Source organism: Hypomesus nipponensis, chromosome 23 (assembly GCF_054491055.1).
Source record: "Hypomesus nipponensis isolate SF chromosome 23, ASM5449105v1, whole genome shotgun sequence".
Classification (NCBI taxonomy): Eukaryota; Metazoa; Chordata; class Actinopteri; order Osmeriformes; family Osmeridae; genus Hypomesus; species Hypomesus nipponensis.
Window position 1 is genome coordinate 4328817 of NC_140383.1, and position 21861 is coordinate 4350677.

At 51.2% G+C, this 21861-nt stretch overlaps 1 protein-coding gene across 4 annotated transcripts in view; it reads right to left on the reverse strand.

Moving 5' to 3' along the window:
- The window catches only part of arhgef7a (Rho guanine nucleotide exchange factor (GEF) 7a), a 33219-nt gene extending 12320 nt beyond the window's left edge, over window positions 1–20899 (reverse strand). The window contains exons 1-22 of one of the 4 annotated variants that reach the window (XM_084688348.1): window positions 20539–20899; window positions 18952–19035; window positions 14370–14454; window positions 14165–14295; window positions 13730–13931; window positions 12977–13065; window positions 11939–12033; window positions 11709–11804; window positions 11286–11408; window positions 10978–11116; window positions 10649–10708; window positions 10382–10528; window positions 9963–10049; window positions 9528–9606; window positions 9229–9368; window positions 8866–9087; window positions 8417–8510; window positions 8182–8271; window positions 7306–7485; window positions 3787–3886; window positions 3275–3329; window positions 2168–3158 (exon numbers count right to left, since the gene is read on the reverse strand). In XM_084688348.1, the coding sequence (XP_084544474.1) occupies window positions 3036–3158; window positions 3275–3329; window positions 3787–3886; window positions 7306–7485; window positions 8182–8271; window positions 8417–8510; window positions 8866–9087; window positions 9229–9368; window positions 9528–9606; window positions 9963–10049; window positions 10382–10528; window positions 10649–10708; window positions 10978–11116; window positions 11286–11408; window positions 11709–11804; window positions 11939–12033; window positions 12977–13065; window positions 13730–13931; window positions 14165–14295; window positions 14370–14454; window positions 18952–19035; window positions 20539–20703 (2586 nt within the window). In that variant the 5' untranslated portion in view covers window positions 20704–20899 and the 3' untranslated portion in view covers window positions 2168–3035. Of the gene's footprint in view, window positions 1–2167; window positions 3159–3274; window positions 3330–3786; window positions 3887–7305; window positions 7486–8181; window positions 8272–8416; window positions 8511–8865; window positions 9088–9228; window positions 9369–9527; window positions 9607–9962; window positions 10050–10381; window positions 10529–10648; window positions 10709–10977; window positions 11117–11285; window positions 11409–11708; window positions 11805–11932; window positions 12034–12976; window positions 13066–13729; window positions 13932–14164; window positions 14296–14369; window positions 14455–18951; window positions 19036–20538 lie in introns of those variants that run through there. The other 3 variants (XM_084688347.1, XM_084688346.1, XM_084688345.1) reach the window with 3 other exon arrangements.
- Between the last annotated feature and the right edge of the window lie 962 nt (window positions 20900–21861).

A 21861-nucleotide genomic window follows, 5' to 3' on the forward strand; every position in this document is an offset into this window, starting at 1 on the left:
CCCCTCTCCTCCCTTAAGTAGTGTTTCTCCATCCTTCCTCATTCTTCGTCCATCTCTCCCTCCCATCATCCCGTCCTCCCTTATATACACTCGGCCCGAGCCTATTCCCCTCCATCCTCGTCAGAATGAATACATTATCATCTGCACAATGGAGCCCCGCGTATTGTTTATGAATTACCAGCCTTGCGCCCAAACAAAGCCTATTTTCATAAGAAACCTCCATTTCATTTCAGCTCCAATTAGATTGCGGGCTGAAGAATGGGAGTTCTCAGGCCCTGGCCCCTGTGGATGGCAGGTCCTTTCACTTGCATTGAATGGAGCCTTATTGCTTTCCTATACAAAAGGAGCACGTGGGGGTCGGCTTTCAGACTAAAACAGGCACCAAAAATGACTGGGAGACAGTAGTGTCTGACGTACAATAACAAACCTTTAAGAGGAGAAGGACACAGAGCCCTTATCCTCTCATCCATCAATTCATCCCTCGCTCTCCTTTCTTTCTTTCTTTCTTTCTTTCTTTCTTGTCGAGCGTTGCTTCATTGTACCACCTGGACATTAATGACAGGCAGTTGAAAGAAGGAAAGCGAGTGAAAGAGAGACAGAGAAAGGGAGGGGGGGAGCTCCGATTTTTTTTTCTCTACAATACATGTCAAGGCTAAATGATCACTGTCTGGAGAACAGACAGGGTGGAAAGAGCGACTGAGAAGGTAGGTGTGTGTGTGTGTGTGTGTGTGTGCGTAGCGCCTGCCATCCACAGGCGATTGATTCACATCTTTGCAAAGAAGTAAGAAAGCACGAAAGAAGAAAGGGTGAACGGGAGAGAGAGACAAAATGGGAGACGAGGAGAGACGGACTGGAGGATGATCAATGCTGCAGGAGCCTGAGCCAGACTGTGACGGTCTCTCAACTGAAGGACACACTGTGACCCAGCCTGGCACGGTCTCTCTCAGCTGAAGGACACACTGTGACCCAGCCTGGCATGGTCTCTCTCAGCTGAAGGACACACTGTGACCCAGCCTGGCATGGTCTCTCTCAGCTGAAGGACACACTGTGACCCAGCCTGGCACGGTCTCTCTCAGCTGAAGGAAACACTGTGACCCAGCCTGGCATGGTCTCTCTCAGCTGAAGGACACACTGTGACCCAGCCTGGCACGGTCTCTCTCAGCTGAAGGACACACTGTGACCCAGCCTGGCATGGTCTCTCTCAGCTGAAGGACACACTGTGACCCAGCCTGGCACGGTCTCTCTCAGCTGAAGGACACACTGTGACCCAGCCTGGCATGGTCTCTCTCAGCTGAAGGACACACTGTGACCCAGCCTGGCACGGTCTCTCTCAGCTGAAGGACACACTGTGACCCAGCCTGGCACGGTCTCTCTCAGCTGAAGGACACACTGTGACCCAGCCTGGCACGGTCTCTCTCAGCTGAAGGACACACTGTGACCCAGCCTGGCACGGTCTCTCTCAGCTGAAGGACACACTGTGACCCAGCCTGGCACGGTCTCTCTCAGCTGAAGGACACACTGTGACCCAGCCTGGCACGGTCTCTCTCAGCTGAAGGACACACTGTGACCCAGCCTGGCACGGTCTCTCTCAGCTGAAGGACACACTGTGACCCAGCCTGGCATGGTCTCTCTCAGCTGAAGGACACACTGTGACCCAGCCTGGCACGGTCTCTCTCAGCTGAAGGACACGCTTGGAGAGGGAGGGAGTCAAGAAAACAACAGGGGAGGAGAGGGGGCGCACAGGGTCACTGGATCACTCGTCTATACCTGCTTTCCACTCCAGTAGAAAAGGAAGGTTGGAGCGAAAGAGAGAGAGAGAGAGCGCAGATTTGCCTCCCTCTGCAGTTGTGTCACGTTGATTAAAGTGCCAGGTACTAAAGACATACTGCTGCACACCACAACGTCCACGAGGTTATGAGGGTGTAGGGTCCCAACCTTCCTCCGCACGGCGTGAAGGGTTGGTAGGAAGGTGGAGGTGATGAGGGAGGAGGGGCTCCATGACCTAGTCTCCTCCCCCAACAGCCCCCCTGTTCTTCCAGCCGTTCACTTTCTGCCGACCAGCCGAGTCCTGTTCCAACACGGTCGGTACATGCTGCACACGACTCCTGGGAGCCACTCGCCTCCCCGACAACAATCAGCACAATAATCAGCACACCTCCAACCACCCTTCTTCTAGAAACACATTTATTTCTCCCAAAGGCTCATGGTTCAGCAGTATCTACATGGTGACAGTGACGGTCCTTTACTGTACAAACCCCCCCAGGACACCCCACCTAGCCACAACAGAACAACACAGTGGACATGGAAATGCACAGTATCAGATTGCATGTATCGACTCAAAAAAAGTAAAAAATAAACTTAAATAACATTGACAGAGGTGTCATAATGAGGTTGGACTGTATGCTACTTGTTCAGTACCGTATTAGATTGGAGATGTAATATTGCTTCGTAGTGTTTAGGTTGAGCCAGACCTCCAGGGCCAGTTCAGCCCTCAGAGGAACGAGGGGTGGAGAAGGGAAGACAGGATAGGAAGAGGGGAGGAGGATGGTGGTCGGAGAGAGGGAAGTTCTGGACAGTACAGCCCAGGTCAGAGTGAGAGGTGGCAGGGGGGCGAACAGTACCAGAGACCTTATCACCCCCAGCAAGACAACGAAGTGGGAATGTTCTGGAACGTGAGCTTCCTGTGGGGAGCTTATTACCATCAGGCAGCGGCCCTCTGTGTCACAGTTCTGTCTGTCTGTCTGGGTCTCTGAAGGATTCAGGAACAGTTGGCTCGTCAGTTGGGTCAGAGCCGGAGAGTCTCACAGCGGCTCTGACAGTCTACAGCCAGCAGGGAACCCAGGAGGCTTCTCCATAGCTTTGACTGGAGGAAGGCCAGGAGTGCACACACACACACAGGTCTTCACCAGCTTATCACAGAGCTAACACTCACACACTTGCTTTCACACACACACACACACACACACTCATTCTAAGATGCCTCAAACAACCTGTACACACACACACACACACACTCATGGTCGCCACAGCTTGTCTCACAGGTTGGTCTCATCCCAGGTGGGGTCGTTCATGCTGTTGAGGACTCTCCTGACCACCTTCTCTAGATCCTTCCGGGCCCTCTGCTCCTCCTCCATGGACCTCCTCATCTTCTTGTTGTCCTGAGAAACAAAAACGACCAGATCAGTTCCTGTTAACCAGCGCCTAGGGGCTTTTACCAACCACTTTTGTGAAGCCATGACTAATAGGAGTCATGGGACATAGAGGGGACACTCACCTGTTTGAGGCCCTGGACCTCATCTCTCAGGGCATAGACCACATCCACCAGACTCCTGCAGAGACAGCAAAGGGTTACTGAACACCTCACATTCACCCAGCACCAACAGCATGGGCCCGCTGTCAGCTGCAGAGCACAGCTGAGTCAGACAGTCCTTGGGAGAGAAACTCTGGAGAAAGAGGAGAGGGCTGGGGGAGACGAGAGGAGGGGGAGAGGGGAGGAGGGGTGGGGAAGAGGAGAGGAGGGGGAGAGGGGAGGAGGGGTGGGGAAGAGGAGGGGGAGAGGGGAGGAGGGGTGGGGAAGAGGGGAGGAGGGGGAGAGGGGAGGAGGGGTGGGGAAGAGGAGAGGAGGGGAGCAGGGGTGGGGAAGAGGAGAGGAGGGGGGGGGGGAGGAGGGGTGGGGAAGAGGAGAGGAGGGGAGCAGGGGTGGGGAAGAGGAGAGGAGGGGGGAAGAGGAGAGGAGGGGGAAAGGGGAGGAGGGGTGGGGGAGAGGAGGAGAATAAGAGGCCTTACTTCTCTTCGACCCCAGTTTGACCGTTGCGGTTGCTGTCCTGTACCGTGACCTTCTCCTCTCCTTGGAAGATGACCTGTGGCCCTGTGTCTCTCCGCGGCCCTGTTTCAACACAACACAGGGCAAGACCTCAGCATGGCCCCACCCACAGGCAGAGACCAATCACCGCACCTCGACGGGGAGCCGTCAGGTGATTGGCTGATTCCGTGACACCGGTTAGAACTTTTGCCGTCGACCGGACACGGACAGAAACAAAACAGGTTCACAAACTGACAACTGTGGAGACGTAAGGGGTTAGTCATGCTCTGATTGGACGACAGACAGGAGAAAGGACAGGAAGGAAACCAAAGGAAACAGGAAGTACAGACAGGAAGAGGAAGAGGAGAGCTGATCACCCCTGGTAACCCGATATGAGGGGCACAACTCCACACAGTGCATCCTCCACGTCGCCTTCACCCGTCTCTCTCCACCGGCACCAAAACAACACCAACATGAGCTTCACCTCTGACAAACCACATCAATGCCAGTGTCTAACAAAAGGACAGGTTTATTCAAAACTCAAACCATACAGTGGTCTTTGCTCTTGGCTACGCCAGTCTGTGTACACGATGTCACAATCACAGTAAAGGCGCCATTGACAACGTAATACAGTAGCATCATCACACGTGGTCACAAAAGTCAACCCCCCTCCCTCCCCCCCCCCCCCATCCTCCTCTCTCACAGGAAATCAAGTGTTTGTTTTTTTATTCATTTGTTCTTGTATGTTTGTAACCACAGAATACACCTCAGACACAAAATAGAACACACACACAACGTGTTGACGGACAGTCTCAGATCAAATCATCATAGATTATTTTTGCTCCATGACAACCACTATATACAAGACAACGGAGAATTAAGTCCCGCCTCCCTTCCTGCACACATCTTTCCCTCACTGTATCGATATATATCCATTTGTGTTGACAGTTTCCAGAGGGCAGATAAGCAGTTCACATCAGAATGATGCTGTACAATGATGTCTCTTTTATATTCCAAACTCTTGGCTTGGATGCTCACTCAGTAAATGGAGGTGGTGGATGTACACTATGGATAAAGTTGGCCTATTTACACACAGCAACACAGAATACAGGACTGACATGATCCCCCATTATGATGACCATCACAGCCGGACTCCAGGCAGTGTGACACAGAAAGGTTCAGGTTGGCTCCAGGGTGACAGAGGTCGCCGTTGGGTTGCTTTGTACCGCAGAGATTGTGCAAAAGAAATGGACTTTACAACACTTTTTGTCATCCAACGCTTCAGTGTGTAAACTTTGACACAGTTCCGTCAACTGAAAAGGACCACGGTAGCTTCGTGGTTTGAGGAATCATTTTTTTTGTACTTATTTTGTAAACATTGACAGACACAGAATAAAATCAAATCAAATCAAGGAAAACAAAACTGAATTTAAAACAATATTGGAAAAATAAATAATTTGATAAATAACACAACCCATATGTTTTCCAGGTACCACTGACAGAGTAACTGTGGGAAGAGACTAAGGGTCCCTGGCAGACAGTTATCTGAGATTAACGATCAACACTGTAAAAATACTTCTGCATAAAAATAGTAAATCGGCGCATTGGGGTTGCAATATAGAGAATGTTTGTTTTACAAGAGAATCAACAACCCTGTTTGGTGTACATCACTGCACTGTCTGGTCCTGTAGTAGCAGTCTGGTAACATGGACACAGTTACATCTGTAAATAATACATTGTTAAAGACTATTCCTGATTCTAATATCCTCATAATACAGGGACTACAGGGTTTTAATAAACCACACAACTGTCATATTTAATCTAGATCATTCCAGGAAGTGGACAGAGAGTCAGTAGGATTCTCTGAGGTTCCTGGCCCGAGCCATAACCAGTCCCATCAGGAACTCTGCCATCCTAACAGCTGTACCACACGTCACACCCTGGGCATCACCGGGGGTGATGCTGATTGGCTGGACTGGAGGTCTGCCTTTTGGGACGGATCCTTACATCTTCCAGGACACAAGAGGGACTGGCCTGGAGCAGGTGGAAGGGGCTCAGTGGTTGGTGGAAAGGCAGGAACAAAGAATGTGCCAGGTGCCAATCATGCTTAACACAGGACAGGAAGTTTGGGGTACTGCCTTCACTGTTTGTCCTCGTTAGTACCCTAACCCTTATCTGTATATCCAATCAACTGTCAATCATCGATCAGGAATCTTTGTTTTCTACAGATTTCCATGGTAACCTGATCAACTTCCCTGTAGGCCTACTGGAGACAGTTCCCACAATGCTTTGAACCTATGCTATTTACATGTAGTCATTTAGCAGACGCTCTTATCCAGAGCGACTTACAGTAAGTACAGGGACATTCTCCCTGAGGCAAGTAGGGTGAAGTGCCTTGCCCAAGGACACAATGTCATTTTGCACAGCCAGGAATCGAACCGGCAACCTTCCGATTGATAGCCCAATTTCCTAACCGCTCCCAAACCCCTCAGCCATCTGACCCCCATATGAAGGGTATTGGACAGTTTGTCCAAAGCTACTCCAGGTCGACAAATCTGATTAGATGACTCAGTACTTGCTTGTCATGCAGTGTGCTGAGGAAAACGTAAAATACTGCCGTGTATTGAAAGAGGAAATGAATAAAAACATAACATGATATTGAAAACACATCGGCTTCTACAAAATAAACTGTCATCATACAATCTATGCATGGACATGCTCCTGTCATACTTAATAGAGCATGATCATGGTTTTAGTGTGTGTGTGTGTGTGTGTGGGCATGTGTGTATGTGTATGTGTGTGTGTGTGTGTGTGTGTGTGTCCCAAAGCTTTGCTGTGCAGGACTTTCATAATATTTAAGTTTATGTCACACATGTACATAGCAGCAGGCAAGCTGCATGTTGGACATTCAGTAGAAGAACAGAACAAGATAAATAGAATGAGATCACTTCCTGAAACACATCTGAATATCAGACAGGAAACCTCAAGGTCCCTACTCCCCCCACCCCTACCGCCCCCCTAATCACCCCCACCCCACCCCCACACACAACTCTCTCCTCCCCTCACTCTTTCTAAAGACCCAACTATACTATCATTTCACTATCGTAATATTAGCTAACAGCATCCCAACACAGAAGGTACAACAAGAAAGGGGTACATTCATGAAAGAAAAGGACTACACTACCCAACACGACTACGGAGGGAGAGGAGGTACAATACGGGAGAGTGCTCAAGGCAACAGGGAAATTCTGCTTCAACACATTCAAACAAACAGTCCAAACTGAATAAATAAACAAATAAATAGACAAAAAAAATTATAATTAAATAACATAAATAAATTAAACGTTAAAAAAAGCTTTGTTTTTCCTTTTTCTTTTAAGTTTCACCACGGGGTTACTTAAGAGGTAAGTGCGCTGGATTTATGGTACGGGGCAGCACGGTGCGTTGCAGGGCTGGGGCGTTTTTTTTTTTTGTTTAGTTCTGATGAGAGATGCAGCTCTTACGCGACACGGAGCCCATTCTGTAAGAGTGGCTGGTCCAGATGGAGTCATAGTCAGAGTCCTCTGATTGGTCGGAGGTCACCTCGGGGCGTGACACGCTGCTACGGCGGCCCGGAGGGTCCACACTGGACCGATCTACGTCTGCCAGGACGTGGTTATGCATCAGGTCAGTGCCCTGCCAGGCTGGGGGGGGGCGTGGTGGGGAGGGGAGGGGAGTTAGGAGGAGGGGAGGTGATGGTGGTAGAAGAAGGTGGGAGGAGGGATGATGGGGGAAGGAGAGGAGATGAGGAAAGGCAGGAGGGGTATTGCATGTAAAAAAGGAAAGGAGGTGAGGGGAGTTGGGAGAGGGGGGGGTGGCGCCCAAACGCATGCGATGACAGGGATGAAAATCATCAAACAAAACCAACGGAAAATGCCGGATGGATGATGGACAAAACCGAAAGAAAAAAAACGTGTGGTGGCGAGGGGGACAACCGAGGAGAACGGATGGTCAAACAAGGAGAACGAGGGAACAAACGTCAAATCAGAGCGATGCCAAACAGAGTGAGAAATGAAGGAGAGAGACAGACAGAAAGAGAAGCGACAGTTAGAAGAAGAGTTAGGAGCAGCAACAGACTACAGATCCAACACACAACACAAATAAACCCAGACCTTGGGTGTTTGGAGTGTGTGTGCATGGACAACATGTATATGTATGTTGTTGGGAGGGGGGACTGTGTCTTTATCTGTATGTGTCTTGGTGCCTGTGAGTGTGTGTGTGTGTGTGTGTGTGTAAGTGTACACGTCTGTGTGTACGTGTGTATGTGTGTGTGTGTACGCGCGTGTGTGTGTGTGTGCGTGTGTGAGTGTACGTGTGTGTGAGTGCGTGTGTGTTCTTACTGGAGTTGAGGGTTTGCCTGGTCTTGGCGCTGGTGCAGTACGCCTCGATCACTTTCAGGATCTGAGCATCCTCCTCTAGAGCAGCAGTACCTGGAGAGAGGAGGAGGAGAGGAGGAGGAGGGATGAACAGGAGGAGGTCGACAAGGAGAAAAGGGAAGTGAGAGGAGATGACACAGAGATTCGAAAGAGGTCCAGAGAAGAGATCCATAAGGCAGGAGTCAGGAGGGAGACTCACTCTTCCTCAGGGCGAACTCCTCATCAGACTGCTTCCTGTCTGGCTTCCTCTTAGGAAGCAGCTTCTTTACACTCTTAGGGCTCTTACTAAGGTCCTGGAAGGAGGGGAGGAGGAGAAACACAGTCAGGATTTACATTTACATTTAGTCATTTAGCAGACGCTCTTATCCTTAAAGTAAGTACAGGGACATTCCCCCCGAGGCAAGTAGGGTGAAGTGCCTTGCCCAAGGACACAATGTCATTTGGCTCGGCCGGGAATTGATCTGGCAACCTTCAGATTACAAGCCCAATTCCCTCACCGTACAGCCACCTGACTGAACGATGCAATGGAGAGCAAAACAGTAGGATCACCAATGGAGATGTATTTTTCTCCCTCTCCCTCTCCCTCTCCCTCTCCCTCTCCCTCTCCCTCTCCCTCTCCCTCTCCCTCTCCCTCCAGGAGCCCCTCACCTCCTTGTAGCAGAGGGCGGCAGAGGGCCGTAGCGGGGGCGCGGGCCGCAGGCAGCTCAGGCTCCAGGGCTTGGGCGTGTTGGGGGGCTCCAGAGGCCCCCACATCACCGTGCTGTGGGGGGCGCCGTGGGAGGACGGATGGGGCAGCGTGTGGTAGGCCGGAGCCACTGTCATGGCCCTGCCTTCAGCGTGGCGCGACGGAGTCAGGGGGTGGGAGGGGAGCTGGGGGGGTAGGAGGGGAGATATTGAGAGGATGCTGAAACATGATGGTGGATTGAAAGCGTGTGGGCGCATGTTTATAAATTGTGAGGCATGTTGGACGAGGGACAATGGCTATGGTGTATGTGATTGTGTGTGTGTTACCGTGTGGCAGGGCACGCTGAGGGGCTTGTGGCTGGGGGCGCTGGCGTTGGTGTGTTTGGACAGTCGTGTCAGGTGGTCTACCCAGTCCTGGAGGTCCTGCTGGGTGTTACAGATCACCTGCACACGCTCAAACTCCCTCCCTGAGGAGACAAACACACTCATTCAAGCATTTCGCACACACTACGTTCATCTGAAAATACACCAGTTCACATTCTAATGCACACCTGCATCCACACCAAGTCTGACAAGCACTCTCTCTCTCTCACACACACTCAAGAGTCCTGTCAAGGACGTCTTACCAGAGAGCTCAAAGGCGTTCTTGTGAGCCTCACAGTCCTCTAGTCTGTTCACTGATATCCCAGCCAGAGGCAGCTTCCCCTGGAGGGAGGGAGGGAGGGAGGGAGGGAGGGAGGGAGGGAGGGAGGGAGGGAGGGAGGGAGGGAGGGAGGGAGGGAGGGAGGGAGGGAGGGAGGGAGGGAGGGAGGGAGGGAGGGAGGGAGGGAGGGAGGGAGGGAGGGAGGGAGGGAGGGAGGGAGGGAGGGAGGGAGGGAGGGAGGGAGGGAGGGAGGGAGGGCAAAAGAGATCCGTGGAGAGAAAAAATATATTATCAGCATCTGGTTTGGTAAGACTTGGTAAGGATTGGTAAGACTGTAAACAACGTGTTTGGTTCTAGGGGTTCTGGTTGTAGTTCCGTCCTGACAGGAACGATGAAGGCTAGGGGTCAGGGGTCAGACCTGGAATATGAAGCCGCTCATCCTGGGGCTGGCAGACAGCATGAGGAGCACGTGAGGGAAGAGCATGAGGTAGCGCTCACACTTGTCCTGCAGGGGGAGACAGAGTCACATCAGAAACAGGACACTGTATGAGAGGGAGGGAAGGTCTACGCATGTGTTTGTTTGCATATTGAGAGAGAGAGAGAGAGAGAGAGAGAGAGAGAGAGAGAGAGAGAGAGAGAGAGAGAGAGAGAGAGAGAGAGAGAGAGAGAGAGAGAGAGAGAGACAGAGACAGAGACAGAGACAGAGACAGAGACAGAGACAGAGACAGAGAGAGAGACAGAGAGAGACAGAGACAGGGACAGAGAGAGAGAGAGACAGAGACAGAGACAGAGACAGAGACAGAGACAGAGACAGAGAGAGACACAGACAGACAGTACCTCTGCCCCCGGGCTGAGCACCAGGATGTGGCTCATGTACAGGACAGAGCCCAGGGTCCTGATGTCGTCTCCCTCCCACAGGCGGATGGACTCAGTGAGGATCTGCAGCTCCAGCTCCTTCCGCTTCCTCACCTCCTGACACTGGGCCTGACACACACACACACACACACACATTAGCTGCTGATCATTACCGCAGACATGAACACAGACATAGTGATGTTGTGGCTAGTGTCCAGCTGTCCAGACAGAGGCTAGCTGGAGACCTACAGACAGGCTCTTGAAGGAGGTCATGCACTTCTGGATGTCTGGACGGTCAGGGTGGCTCTCCTATAGGGAGACACACACACACGGGTCAGAAGGCCTCGACAGCTCTACACTCCTGGTCGGCCTTTACTGATGCTTTGTTGATGTCAGGCATAATGATTCTAGTGTTTAGGGGATCAGAAGTAGACGCACACAGACAGAGGCAGACACACAGACAGACAGACAGACAGACAGAGGCAGACACACAGACAGACAGACAGACAGAGGCAGACAAACATATAGACAGACAGAGGCAGGCAGACATATAGACAGACAGAGGCAGGCAGACAGACCTCCATGTGTCTCTCCAGCTCCTTGAGCAGGGTGGGGTACTTATCCAGCCTCATGAAGGGCTTGCTAAGGCCAGTGGTCAGGGTGAGGATGCCTGGGGTGACTGCACCCCTCCCCTCCATAAACTCCCCCAGCTCCTCACTGAGAAATAGAGAGAGAGACAGAGAGACAGAGAGAGATGAGAGAGAAAAAACACTGTTCATCAATACAATCCAGGGATTACTGAAAGCCGGCATCAACATCAAGCGTGTCGACATGATGACTCGTGAGTTGCCGGGCAGACCGGGGTCTGGTGTCTGTTGGTGCCTACCTGTGCTGGGTGAGCACGTTGACAGCCGAGGGGTGGTTGGAGCAGTAGCCCACGTACAGAGCCTTCATCTGGGGCATGAGGTTGAGGAAGAACCCTCCGACCTTCTGCTGGCTCTCTGGCAGCCTGGGGGGGGGGGGGGGGGGAGATCTGGTGAGAACACTGCAGAACATACAATCAACACACACTGTAATACCACAGGCCACCCCTAGATGTCTCTGCATCCTAGAAGGCTCACTGAATAGTCAGCGACTGTTATATTGTCTCCCGACAATATAAACAGCCACAGACAAGTTCAACCCTTTTATCGACCCGACCGCCCGCGGAGTACGACCGCACGGGACCGAGCCGATTGCGTCAGACTATCATGAGTGACGGAACGACCTTGCGCCGATTGGTGGAGCTGTACTGGAGGGAGGGACTTACTTGGTGCACTCCTCCAGGGATTGGACGAGCATCTGCTGGAAAGTGCTGATCTCCTCCAGATTCCCCAGGATGAGAGAGACATCGGACGTGGTCAGCCTGTTAAAGAGGCGGTGGGGGGGGGGGGGGGGGGGGTAAAGGAATGGAGAGGAGAGACAGGAGAGAGGTGAGGGGGTTGAGATATGAAGAGCATGAATCTACCCCACATACACTGGAATCCGTCTGACCTGTACCTGTCGGTGCTCTGCAGGGATCTCAGGTATGTCGTCAGCAGACTCTGCAGGTCCTTGGAATACTCAGTCTCTGTTTCTAGAATGTTCTGCAAAACCTACAGCAGGGAAGACAAACAAAACATTTGGTTTCAGAAAGATGAGTCAGCGAGGTGTGGATCTTATAATGATGGTTTTTCCTCGACTAAGTCCCGACCCCCTAGCCATGACCACCTGACCCCATTTCACTTCATTTAGACATTTAGCAGACGCTCTTATCCAGAACGACTTACAGTAAGTACAGGGACATTCCCCCCTAGGCAAGTAGGGTGATGAGCCTTGCCCAAGGACACAACGTCATTTAGAACCGGCAACCTTCTGATTAATAGCCCGATTCTCTAACCGCTAAGCCATCTGACTCCATTCTGACCCCTACCTCTCCCTAGTCTAACCCAGTAAGCAGTCATCATGTGTGCAGTTCACAGTAACACGTCCACATTACATCAGACGTACGAAGGGCCAGGCCAGGAAAGGGTTAGGGAAAGGGCAAACCAGGAAGTGGGCAGGAAGGGGACAGGGAAAGGGCGAACCAGGAAGTGGCCAGGAAGGGGTTAGGGAAAGGGCAAACCAGGAAGTGGCCAGGAAGGGGTTAGGGAAAGGGCGAACCAGGAAGTGGCCAGGAAGGGGTTAGGGAAAGGGCAAACCAGAGAGTGGGCAGGAAGGGGACAGGGAAAGGGCAAACCAGGAAGTGGCCAGGAAGGGGTTAGGGAAAGGGCAAACCAGGAAGTGGCCAGGAAGGGGTTAGGGAAAGGGCGAACCAGGAAGTGGCCAGGAAGGGGTTAGGGAAAGGGCAAACCAGAGAGTGGGCAGGAAGGGGACAGGGAAAGGGCAAACCAGGAAGTGGCCAGGAAGGGGTTAGGGAAAGGGCAAACCAGGAAGTGGGCAGGAAGGGGACAGGGAAAGGGCGAACCAGGAAGTGGGCAGGAAGGGGACAGGGAAAGGGCGAACCAGGAAGTGGGCAGGAAAATGGCAAACCAGGAAGTGGGCAGGGAAAGTGCTTACCAGGTTGTAGTAAGTCTTGCTGATGGCGGACGTGTCAAACCCTTTGGGGGGGCTCTTCAGGGTCCCAGACTTGGGCGACACCTGTTTATCTGGGAGGAGGGAAACAAGGGATTTTCAGTCTATCAGTTTCTTCACACACTTTCCCACATCTCCTCTCCTGACGTTTCTCATTGATCAGCCCTAATCAATGACTCCCCATGGAATTCTCCTCTTACTGAGAGCACAGGCAGGAGCTGAAGGAGGGGGGCAGAGAGACACAGACAGAGAGAGAGAAAGGTATTGTAAGAGTCAAAGTGTAAAGAGAAGGACAGAGAGAGAGAGAGAGATAGAGAGGGGTTGGAGACAGACACAAACAAAGAAAGGCATTAAGAGACCAACAGAGTTAGAGAGACATTAAGAGACAGAGAGAGACAGAGAGACATTAAGAGACAGAGAGACATTAAGAGACAGAGAGACATTAAGAGACAGAGAGACATTAAGAGACAGAGAGACATTAAGAGACAGAGAGACATTAAGAGACAGAGAGAGAGAGAGACATTAAGATACAGAGAGAGAGAGAGACATTAAGATACAGAGAGAGAGAGAGACATTAAGATACAGAGAGAGACAGAGAGAGAGAGACATTAAGATACAGAGAGAGACAGAGAGAGAGAGACAGAGAGAGAGACAGAGACAGAGAGAGAGACAGAGACAGAGAGAGAGAGAGAGAGAGAGAGAGAGAGAGAGAGAGAGAGAGGTATAAGGGATACATACCACTGCCTTTGACCTCACGGACATAGTTGCTAGGGAACCAGCCGGTCTTGCCGCCGAGCGAGCCCTCCCACCACCCTCCCTCCTCCTGCCGGCTCACGCTGATGATGTCACCCTTGGAGAAGGACAGCTCGTCCTCATTGGTCTGCTGAAAGTTAAACTTCGCCTTCACCAGGACCTGCTGCCCACTGCCTTCACACATGTCCTGCGGGGAGGAGGGGGGGGTGGGAAGGAAGGTGGAGGGGTTGGGGAGAGGGGGAGGAGACGGAGGAGGTATAGTGAAGAAGATGGAGAGTTTCGGGGAGGGAGTAAGGAACACAAGTTGGAGTGTAAAAATAGCCCTCAAAAGACTGATTTCATTTTTTATTCCGACTTTCAGTGTGCAGGCTTCTGCAGGGGTAGTGACTGTGTGTGTGTGTGTGTGTGTGTGTGTCTCACCAGACTGCGGAACTGGTTCTGGAGCTTGGAGGATCGTCCCAGTGCTGACTGGGAGGATAGCGAGTCGAAAGACTTGATCCTGTGGGCCGAGGAATGGCGAGCACACACACTGTCACTGCCCACGCCGATGTCTGGAGAGAAAGAGCTCTGCGTTAGAGATCTACACCCCCCCTAAACCACACACACACACACACTTTATACCTACCTGCAGTGACTTTGTTGAGGGTGACCAGACTGTTGAGCACCTTGGAGAAGTTCAGCCCCAATAACAGCTCACTGGCTTCAAACGGCTGGAGGAGAGAAGGAGAGGAGGGGAGCATGTGAGGGGAGGAGGGGAGCATGTGAGGGGAGGAGGGGAGCATGTGAGGGGAGGAGGGGAGCATGTGAGGGGAGGAGGGGAGAGGAGACGAGGAGAGAATGAGGGGAGGGGAGTTAGAGGAGGAAAAGATCAATGGAGCATAGCATAGTCAGTGAAAGGTCAGTGAATGCGTGTGCCAGAACTGATTGGCAAAGCCATTTCCTGCAGGAAAATCGTTACCCTATTCAGTGGACACAGTTCTGTGTAGTCACTGACACACTGGCAGTGCCAGCCGGATCGATACCTTCATCCCGCCCTCTGTGTCCTCCAAAACAGAGTGTCCAGACACACTAATAGGTACACATGTACACACACACACGCACAACACACACATACACACCCACCACACCACCTCTTGATTAAGCTTGGAACAGTCTTTCCCAGACATTCAAAGTGCTTTGATGTAGAGAGTTGCTCTATTTAAAAAGGTAGAACTTAGTATTAGCTGTAGGTACAAGAAACTGGTTCCGTTTGTTTCTCCCTCTCTCTCCCTCCCCCTCCCTCCCTCTCCCCCTCTCTCTCTCTCTCTCTGAAGATACTAGTCATGTCTCTCTCTCCATCTCTGTAGATATTGATCATTTCTCGCACTGGAGAAACTGGTCCAGTGTCTCTCTGTATATATTGATCCTGTCTCTCTCTCTGTCTCTCTCTCTCTCTCTGTGTAGATACGGATCCTGTCTCTCTCTCTCCCTGGAGAAACTGGTCCTGTATGTCTCTCTGGGGTTACTTAAATACTAAACATCTGAGTAAACCAGTCAGGTGCCGTCTTGCTGTGTAGTGAAAGGAGGTGAAATTGGAGTGAACTAGAACTGTTCTCGCCCTCCCTCTCCTCCCTCCCTCCCTCCCTCCCTCCCCCTCTCCCCCCTCCCCTCCCCCGCCCGCCCTCCCTCCCTCCCTCCCCTCCCTCCCTCCCTTTCCTCCCTCCCTCTCCGCCCTCCCTCCTTCCCTTTCCTCCCTCCCTCTCCGCCCTCCCTCCTTCCCTTTCCTCCCTCCCTCCCTCTCCTCCCTCCCCTCTCTGCCCGCCCGCCCTCCCTCCCTCCCTTTCCTCCCTCCCTCCCTCCCTCCCTCCCTCCCCACCCTCCCCACCCTCCCCTCTCCGCCCTCCCTCCCTTTCCTCCCTCCCTCTCCTCCCTCCCCTCTCTGCCCTCCCTCCCTCTCTTTCCTCCCTCCCTCCCTCCCTCCCACCAGGGCAGAGGGTGACAGTTTCCTCTCGGTTCAGTGCCACCGAGGGTGAGTGAGATTTGAGTCCCTTTAATCTTCCGCTCTGATTACAGATACGCCCGGGGAGAATCTGTGTGTTTGTGTCGGTGGATATGGATGTGTGTGTGAGGAGTTTGGTGTGTGTAGATGTGTGTACCTGTGTGTAGATGCGTTTGTATGTATCTGTGTGTGTATGCTGTCCTATTGTCCATGTCTATATTTATCCAGCTCTTCTAGATAGACTGTCCTGTCATCTGGAAGGCTCCTCTCCTCTTCACCCTACTTTTCCTCTGCTCTCCCTTTCCTCTTCCTCTATTCTGCCCTCCCTCTCTTCCACCTCATCCTCCACTACCCCCCTCCTCTTGCCCTCCCTCTTCTACCGCTCTCTTCTCCTTCTCCTCAATTATCTATCGCCTCTTCCTCTGCTCTACTCTCCCTCTGCTGTCCTCCACTCCCTCCACTCTTCCTCCTCCTCCACTCCCTCTCTCCTGTCCTCTCCTCCCTCCTTTCCTCCCTCTCTCCTCTCCTGTCCTCTCCTCCCTCTCTCTCTCTCTCTCTCTCTCTCTCCTCTCCTCTCCTCTCCTCTCTTCCCCTCTCCTCTCCTCTCTCTCTCCTGTCCTCTCCTCCCTCTCTCTCTCCTCTCTCCTCTCCTCTCCTCTCCTCCCTCTCTCCTCTCTCTCTCCTCCACTCCCTTTCCCCCACTCCCTCTCTCCTCTCCTCCACTTCCTCTCTTCTCCTCTCCCTCTCCTCCTCTACACTTCTGTTTTTATCTGGAGCTCAGCTGGGCTGTCACTGCATATTTCTGTGGGGCATCACTAAATTAATAGGACAGACTAGGTCCATGCCCAAACACACACACAGGATTTATAGGAATCCTTTGGTCCCCATTACTCAGCAATGTAGTGGTAGAAAGACCTTCTAAAAGACCAGTAAAACTGCACTGACTTTTTGCTTTCCCGGAGACAGAATGCTGGGGGTGTGATGTCATAACCAACACAGTATCAACCAATCACTGCTTCAGCTGGGGAGCAGGAAACAGGCTTTGGAATGAAAAGACATTTTGACTAACTTCCTTATCACGGCTTCCTTATTTGACTCCTGTCAAATAAGGCTGACTCCTCCCACCTGTTATGGGGATAGGTTTAGCTCTGTGGTTAGAGCATTTGACAGGTTCAAATGCCCCAAATAAATGCGTTATATTTGAGGGTCTTTCTTCCTTCCTGAGTTAGGCCAGGGTCAGGGGTCAGGCTGCAGGGTGAGATGGTGTGCGAGGTCACCTGAGGCCAGTCAGAGTGAACCAACTCGTCACCAATCCCCTGCACGCTCGTATGACTGACGAACACAACAGGACTGTGGAGATGCGAAGAACACACCCATCAAAAACAAGTCAGAATTTAAGCAGACATACACACACCCATACACACACACAACCACACACACAGCCCTAATCCGCTGGTCGAGCTCCAGTACCTGGAGGCTACAGATCTCTGTAGTTTGGAGGGGACTCAGGATAGCCTAGCCTGGCTAGCCAGCCATACAGATGGTGAGCCTGGGACTATGTGTGTACCACCACCATAATCCAGCACTCCTATTCATTTTGCGTGCACGCACACATATGTGTACCGTTTCCATCCTCAGCGCACACACACAGACACACACACATACATAAACACAAACACATGCATACACACACACACACACACACAGACACTACTGTGTGTGCACACTACTTTCTAAAGCTGCTTAGGGGAGCAAGACATGAACATGGTTACAGCATGGGGCAAGCAGGTTGCCAGACTGATCCCACACTGACTGTCTGATGCCCTTCACAGTAACGGACAACAGTGGTGGGAGCCACACACAGCCACACACACAGCCACACACACAGCAGTGTGTTCATCAGGAGCCACAACAGACACACACACAGCCACACACACAGCCACACACACAGCAGTGTGTTCATCAGGAGCCACAACAGACACACACACACAGCCACACACACAGCCAGCCACACACACAGACACACACACACACACACAGCAGTGTGTTCCTCAGGAAGCACGGTGGATGCCTGGCACCTTGTTATCATTTCTCAGAGTAGTGAAGACGGCTGTGAGAGCTCAGCTAAAACCTCTAACAGTTGTTTACCGGAACAAGGACAGAAGTAGATCCAGAATCAATCTCAACTTTATCTTGAACAGCTCATGAATCTGTACCATCTAACCATCTCTCTCTCCACCCCCACCCCCACCCCTCCCTCCCTCCCTCTCTCTCTCCCTCTCCCTCTCTCTCTCTCTTTCTCTCTCTCTCTCTCCAGACTTCGTAAGGAGAGTCTATGTCGAAGAATACTGAGTGTTGTTGTCCAAAACGGGTGGGTTCAATGACCCCTCTATGTAGTCTCACAGCACAACACTGTTCTGTGTGAGTCCTTAGTTCTCACAGAACTGGGCCTGGTCAAAAACCCGACACAACCTTTACAGCTGTAAACCGTCCTAGGCAGTCTTCAGTAGCAAGCTAGTCTTTCCCTCCCAAAAAAATTGAAATGGTCATAAAATATGTGTGTTTTAGAATACGTAATTGGATGAGAGTCCAACAGAACTATCAAAATAAGGTAGGCTATATATGTTTACTGCGAATATAATCGTAGTGACATAGTCATAATAAGGACAACTAAAGTCATTCAGGTCAGCTCTCACTAGAACTATCAATTTCTCAATAATTATTGAAAGGTGACAAACGTTCAGATATCAAGAGGATGTGAAATATATCGCCACGCATAAAGTGAAAGCTTTTCCTGAGATTTGGTAGCCCTCGGTATTCGGCAATCGGCTGTTAGCTACAATGTATCAACCATGTGGGCTGTTAACTGGACCTTACAGCCCACACATGCTGTAAGCCAAAACTGCTAAAGTGTTACATTATCTTATTTAGATGATGTTGCATGAGTTTTACGATACTGTCCTGAAGCAAGAACCACGACTTCAGACTACAAGATACACAAGTCTCCTTCTCCACCAGCCCGCCCGGGTGATGGTGATTGTTCTCGGCTAACCACTCCTCCCACTGTCAACCTTCGTCCGTCCACTCGGCGCTCCATTGTTTATTGTATCAGGTCAGAAACGCCACACATTGGGGGACATGCTATGTTAATGCTTCTAAAGTTTACAGATATGGGAGTGTGTGTTTATCACAAAGTTTGTTTGCTCGTGGTGTTTTTTTGAGATCTTACCTCGACGCGGAAAGACGTGCAGCCCTTTAGAAACTCCTTTATGTTGCTCAAGCACTCGCCGTCGTTCTTAGGTTCTTGGTAGACCTGTAGGACCGAAACACCGATTTAGAGTAAACCTTGCAAATTCCAGGTACTGCAAACGTTTTCTGTACTTTCGAGTTATCCAGGTCGTGGATTAAAACGTCCAGAATCGATAGATAGGTTTAAATAGCTACAGTGTGTGTGCCCAGATTGCCATCCTGACCACAGACCGTGGAATGAGCTTCAACAAATCCCGCAGTGGGGAAGTAGACGTAGGATCGGGGGAAATGACGTTGGCAAATAGGATCTCCAAGCCATGATAACATGGTTTATGGGAGGACCAAGATGTTGAGATGTAAATATGGCTCCTCTGAAGACTATTAATAAAGAGGTGTAAGGGAGGGAACATCTGAATAAAGCTGTGTCCACATATTGATTGTTACTTAAATATTCTAATAGTATAACCAGCATTTATTTCACTGACTACTCCACTCACCGAAACCAATTAACAGAAAAATAACATTATAATTGTAATATACGGAAAACAACAAGTTCGTTGTATTAAAGTCCAGGCTACATAACATAGGCCTAATGGCCTATCATCAATAAGTAAACAGCTAGATGTACATTCGCTCATCTACATTCACTGCAGTATGTATCGTTAACCTATATGACACACTGCCTTTCTGAGATCACAACTGATGCCAAGGATATCTGATGCTTTAGTTGCTGTTTGGGCATGTGTGACTCTCTCAGTCGGTCCCGTGAGGCGAATCAGTGAGGAGAGAGCTACCTCTGCAATATGTCAAAATGTCCCATTTTGCCCCGGAGAAACCACCGCTCTCTAAACTCCTGTCAAAAGCCACACGAGATTAATAAGAGACCATACTCTGTAAAAGAGGCCAGAGTGTTTGGGGTAGACTACATAAGCTTTGACACCAGACAATAAATACTACACTGTAGCTTTAAACGGGGAGAGGGTCTCAACGTCTATGCGCTTTTGCAGTCAATGGCGTCGGCCCTCGCTCATGGTCTATATAGACATCATCAACATCCCTAGCTGTTGGTCCGTACAATGTAGACTGTGTGTCAAACATTCAGTTACAGGGCTGTACATAGCCTACAACACGACTTAATACCGCGTAATGCGCTTTAGTAGACTCCTATATAGGCTACACAAGACATAGGCTGTTTTGTCTAAGGAAAAATAAATCATATCGATATTGATTAGACCGACTCAAACCTACGCCTAGGAAATAATTTCAGTTTGTATAAAGCAAATGTTTCTCATCGATTTGTCTCTGCTAAGCCAATTTTACGCATTGGGCTAGCATTTATTTCTGTCTGTATGTATGTCTGAAATACGTGAGTGACATCTGTGAAACCATTTGGTGCCGTTTTTAGGGACAATGACCCGCGCTCTCGTGACCTACAAAAGAATCTTCATGGACCACTGGTCAAAGAGAAGCGGGATAACAAACCGCGTCATGTCACGGTTCTCGGCCGCTAGACGCGCCGAACGGGGCGGGCAATATGGGGGAACACAAGCGGCATAATTGCCCTTACTTTCTCCGTAGAACCAGGGCTGAGCCGCTCCAACAGTCTACACAACACCACCCCATCTTTGAGAGAGGTCTGAAGAAATGCCTCGGGATCGGAGATGGTCTTTTTCGGTGATTCCAGCACCCCGAGCGTGATCAACCATGTAACCGTCTGTTCCGCTGAATTCATGGCCCCGATGCACGGCAGAAATCCAACGAAGCGGCGGGGACGGGGGTTAGTGTGTTTTAAATAGCTACCCCTGTCAAAACCACCCGGCCGTTAAAACAAAAACATAATCAATCCAGTATCGGATACATGAGAGAGAGACCGCGGCTTCTGCGAGAGAGATCCCTCCTTCCTTTTCCCTGCGGTGGATGCGGATGACGCTTGGCTTGTGGAAATTCAGCGGGTCTGGTTTCTTCCTCGCGCTTGTGTGTGTGTTTTTTTTCTCCTCCAACCTGGCAAGCTGTCAGATGCAGTTCGTGGTGATGCGTTGGAGCAGCAGGCTGCATACATACATGCGCATCGCCAGCCCCGCCAGACGCTTACTCACAGCGGGATGACATCACAGCATAGCTCAACCAGTTGTTAGATTGACGGAGGGACACTTTAGTTTGCATTCGCGCGAATACACCTCGGCTACTTGCCATTAACTGGAATACATTCGACCAGCCATGTAGATAAGTTACGAGAGTAACATCTGCAATGAAGCATACAGTATCTCTTCAGTCCCGTCACCCCCGTAAGGTTACACTATTTCAAACCCGGCAGGGTGTTGCAGTAATCCAATTGCTTCCATGAGAACATTTAAATATGGATGGGTTGACACCCATGGGTATGGGTAGACAAAGCTGTCTGTAACATCCAAAAGTTTAGCCGGGTGAGTAAATGAATGAATATGCCTAAAAACATTCTGCACCTTTGCCTGAAGTGACAGTTGCAAGGACAGTGAAGAAGTCTATCCCTTTGTTTAGCTTGGGAAGTGTCCCCTGACCCCCCCTCCCCCCCTCTTTCTCTCTGTCCAGGGGACTTGGGCAGCCCCCCCCTCCCCCTCTCCCTCCCTCCCTCCCTCCCTCCCTCCCTCCCTCCCTCCCTCCCTCCCTCCCACCCCCCTCCCTCCCTCCCTCCCTCCCTCCCTCCCTCCCTCCCTCCCTCCCTCCCTCCCTCCCTCCCTCCCTCCCTCCCTCCCTCCCTCCCTCCCTCCCTCCCTCCCTCCCTCCCTCCCTCCCTCCCTCCCTCCCTGCCTGCCTGCCTGCCTGCCTGCCTGCCTGCCTGCCTGCCTGCCTGCCTGCCTGCCTGCCTGCCTGCCTGCCTGCCTGCCTGCCTGCCTGCCTGCCTGCCTGCCTG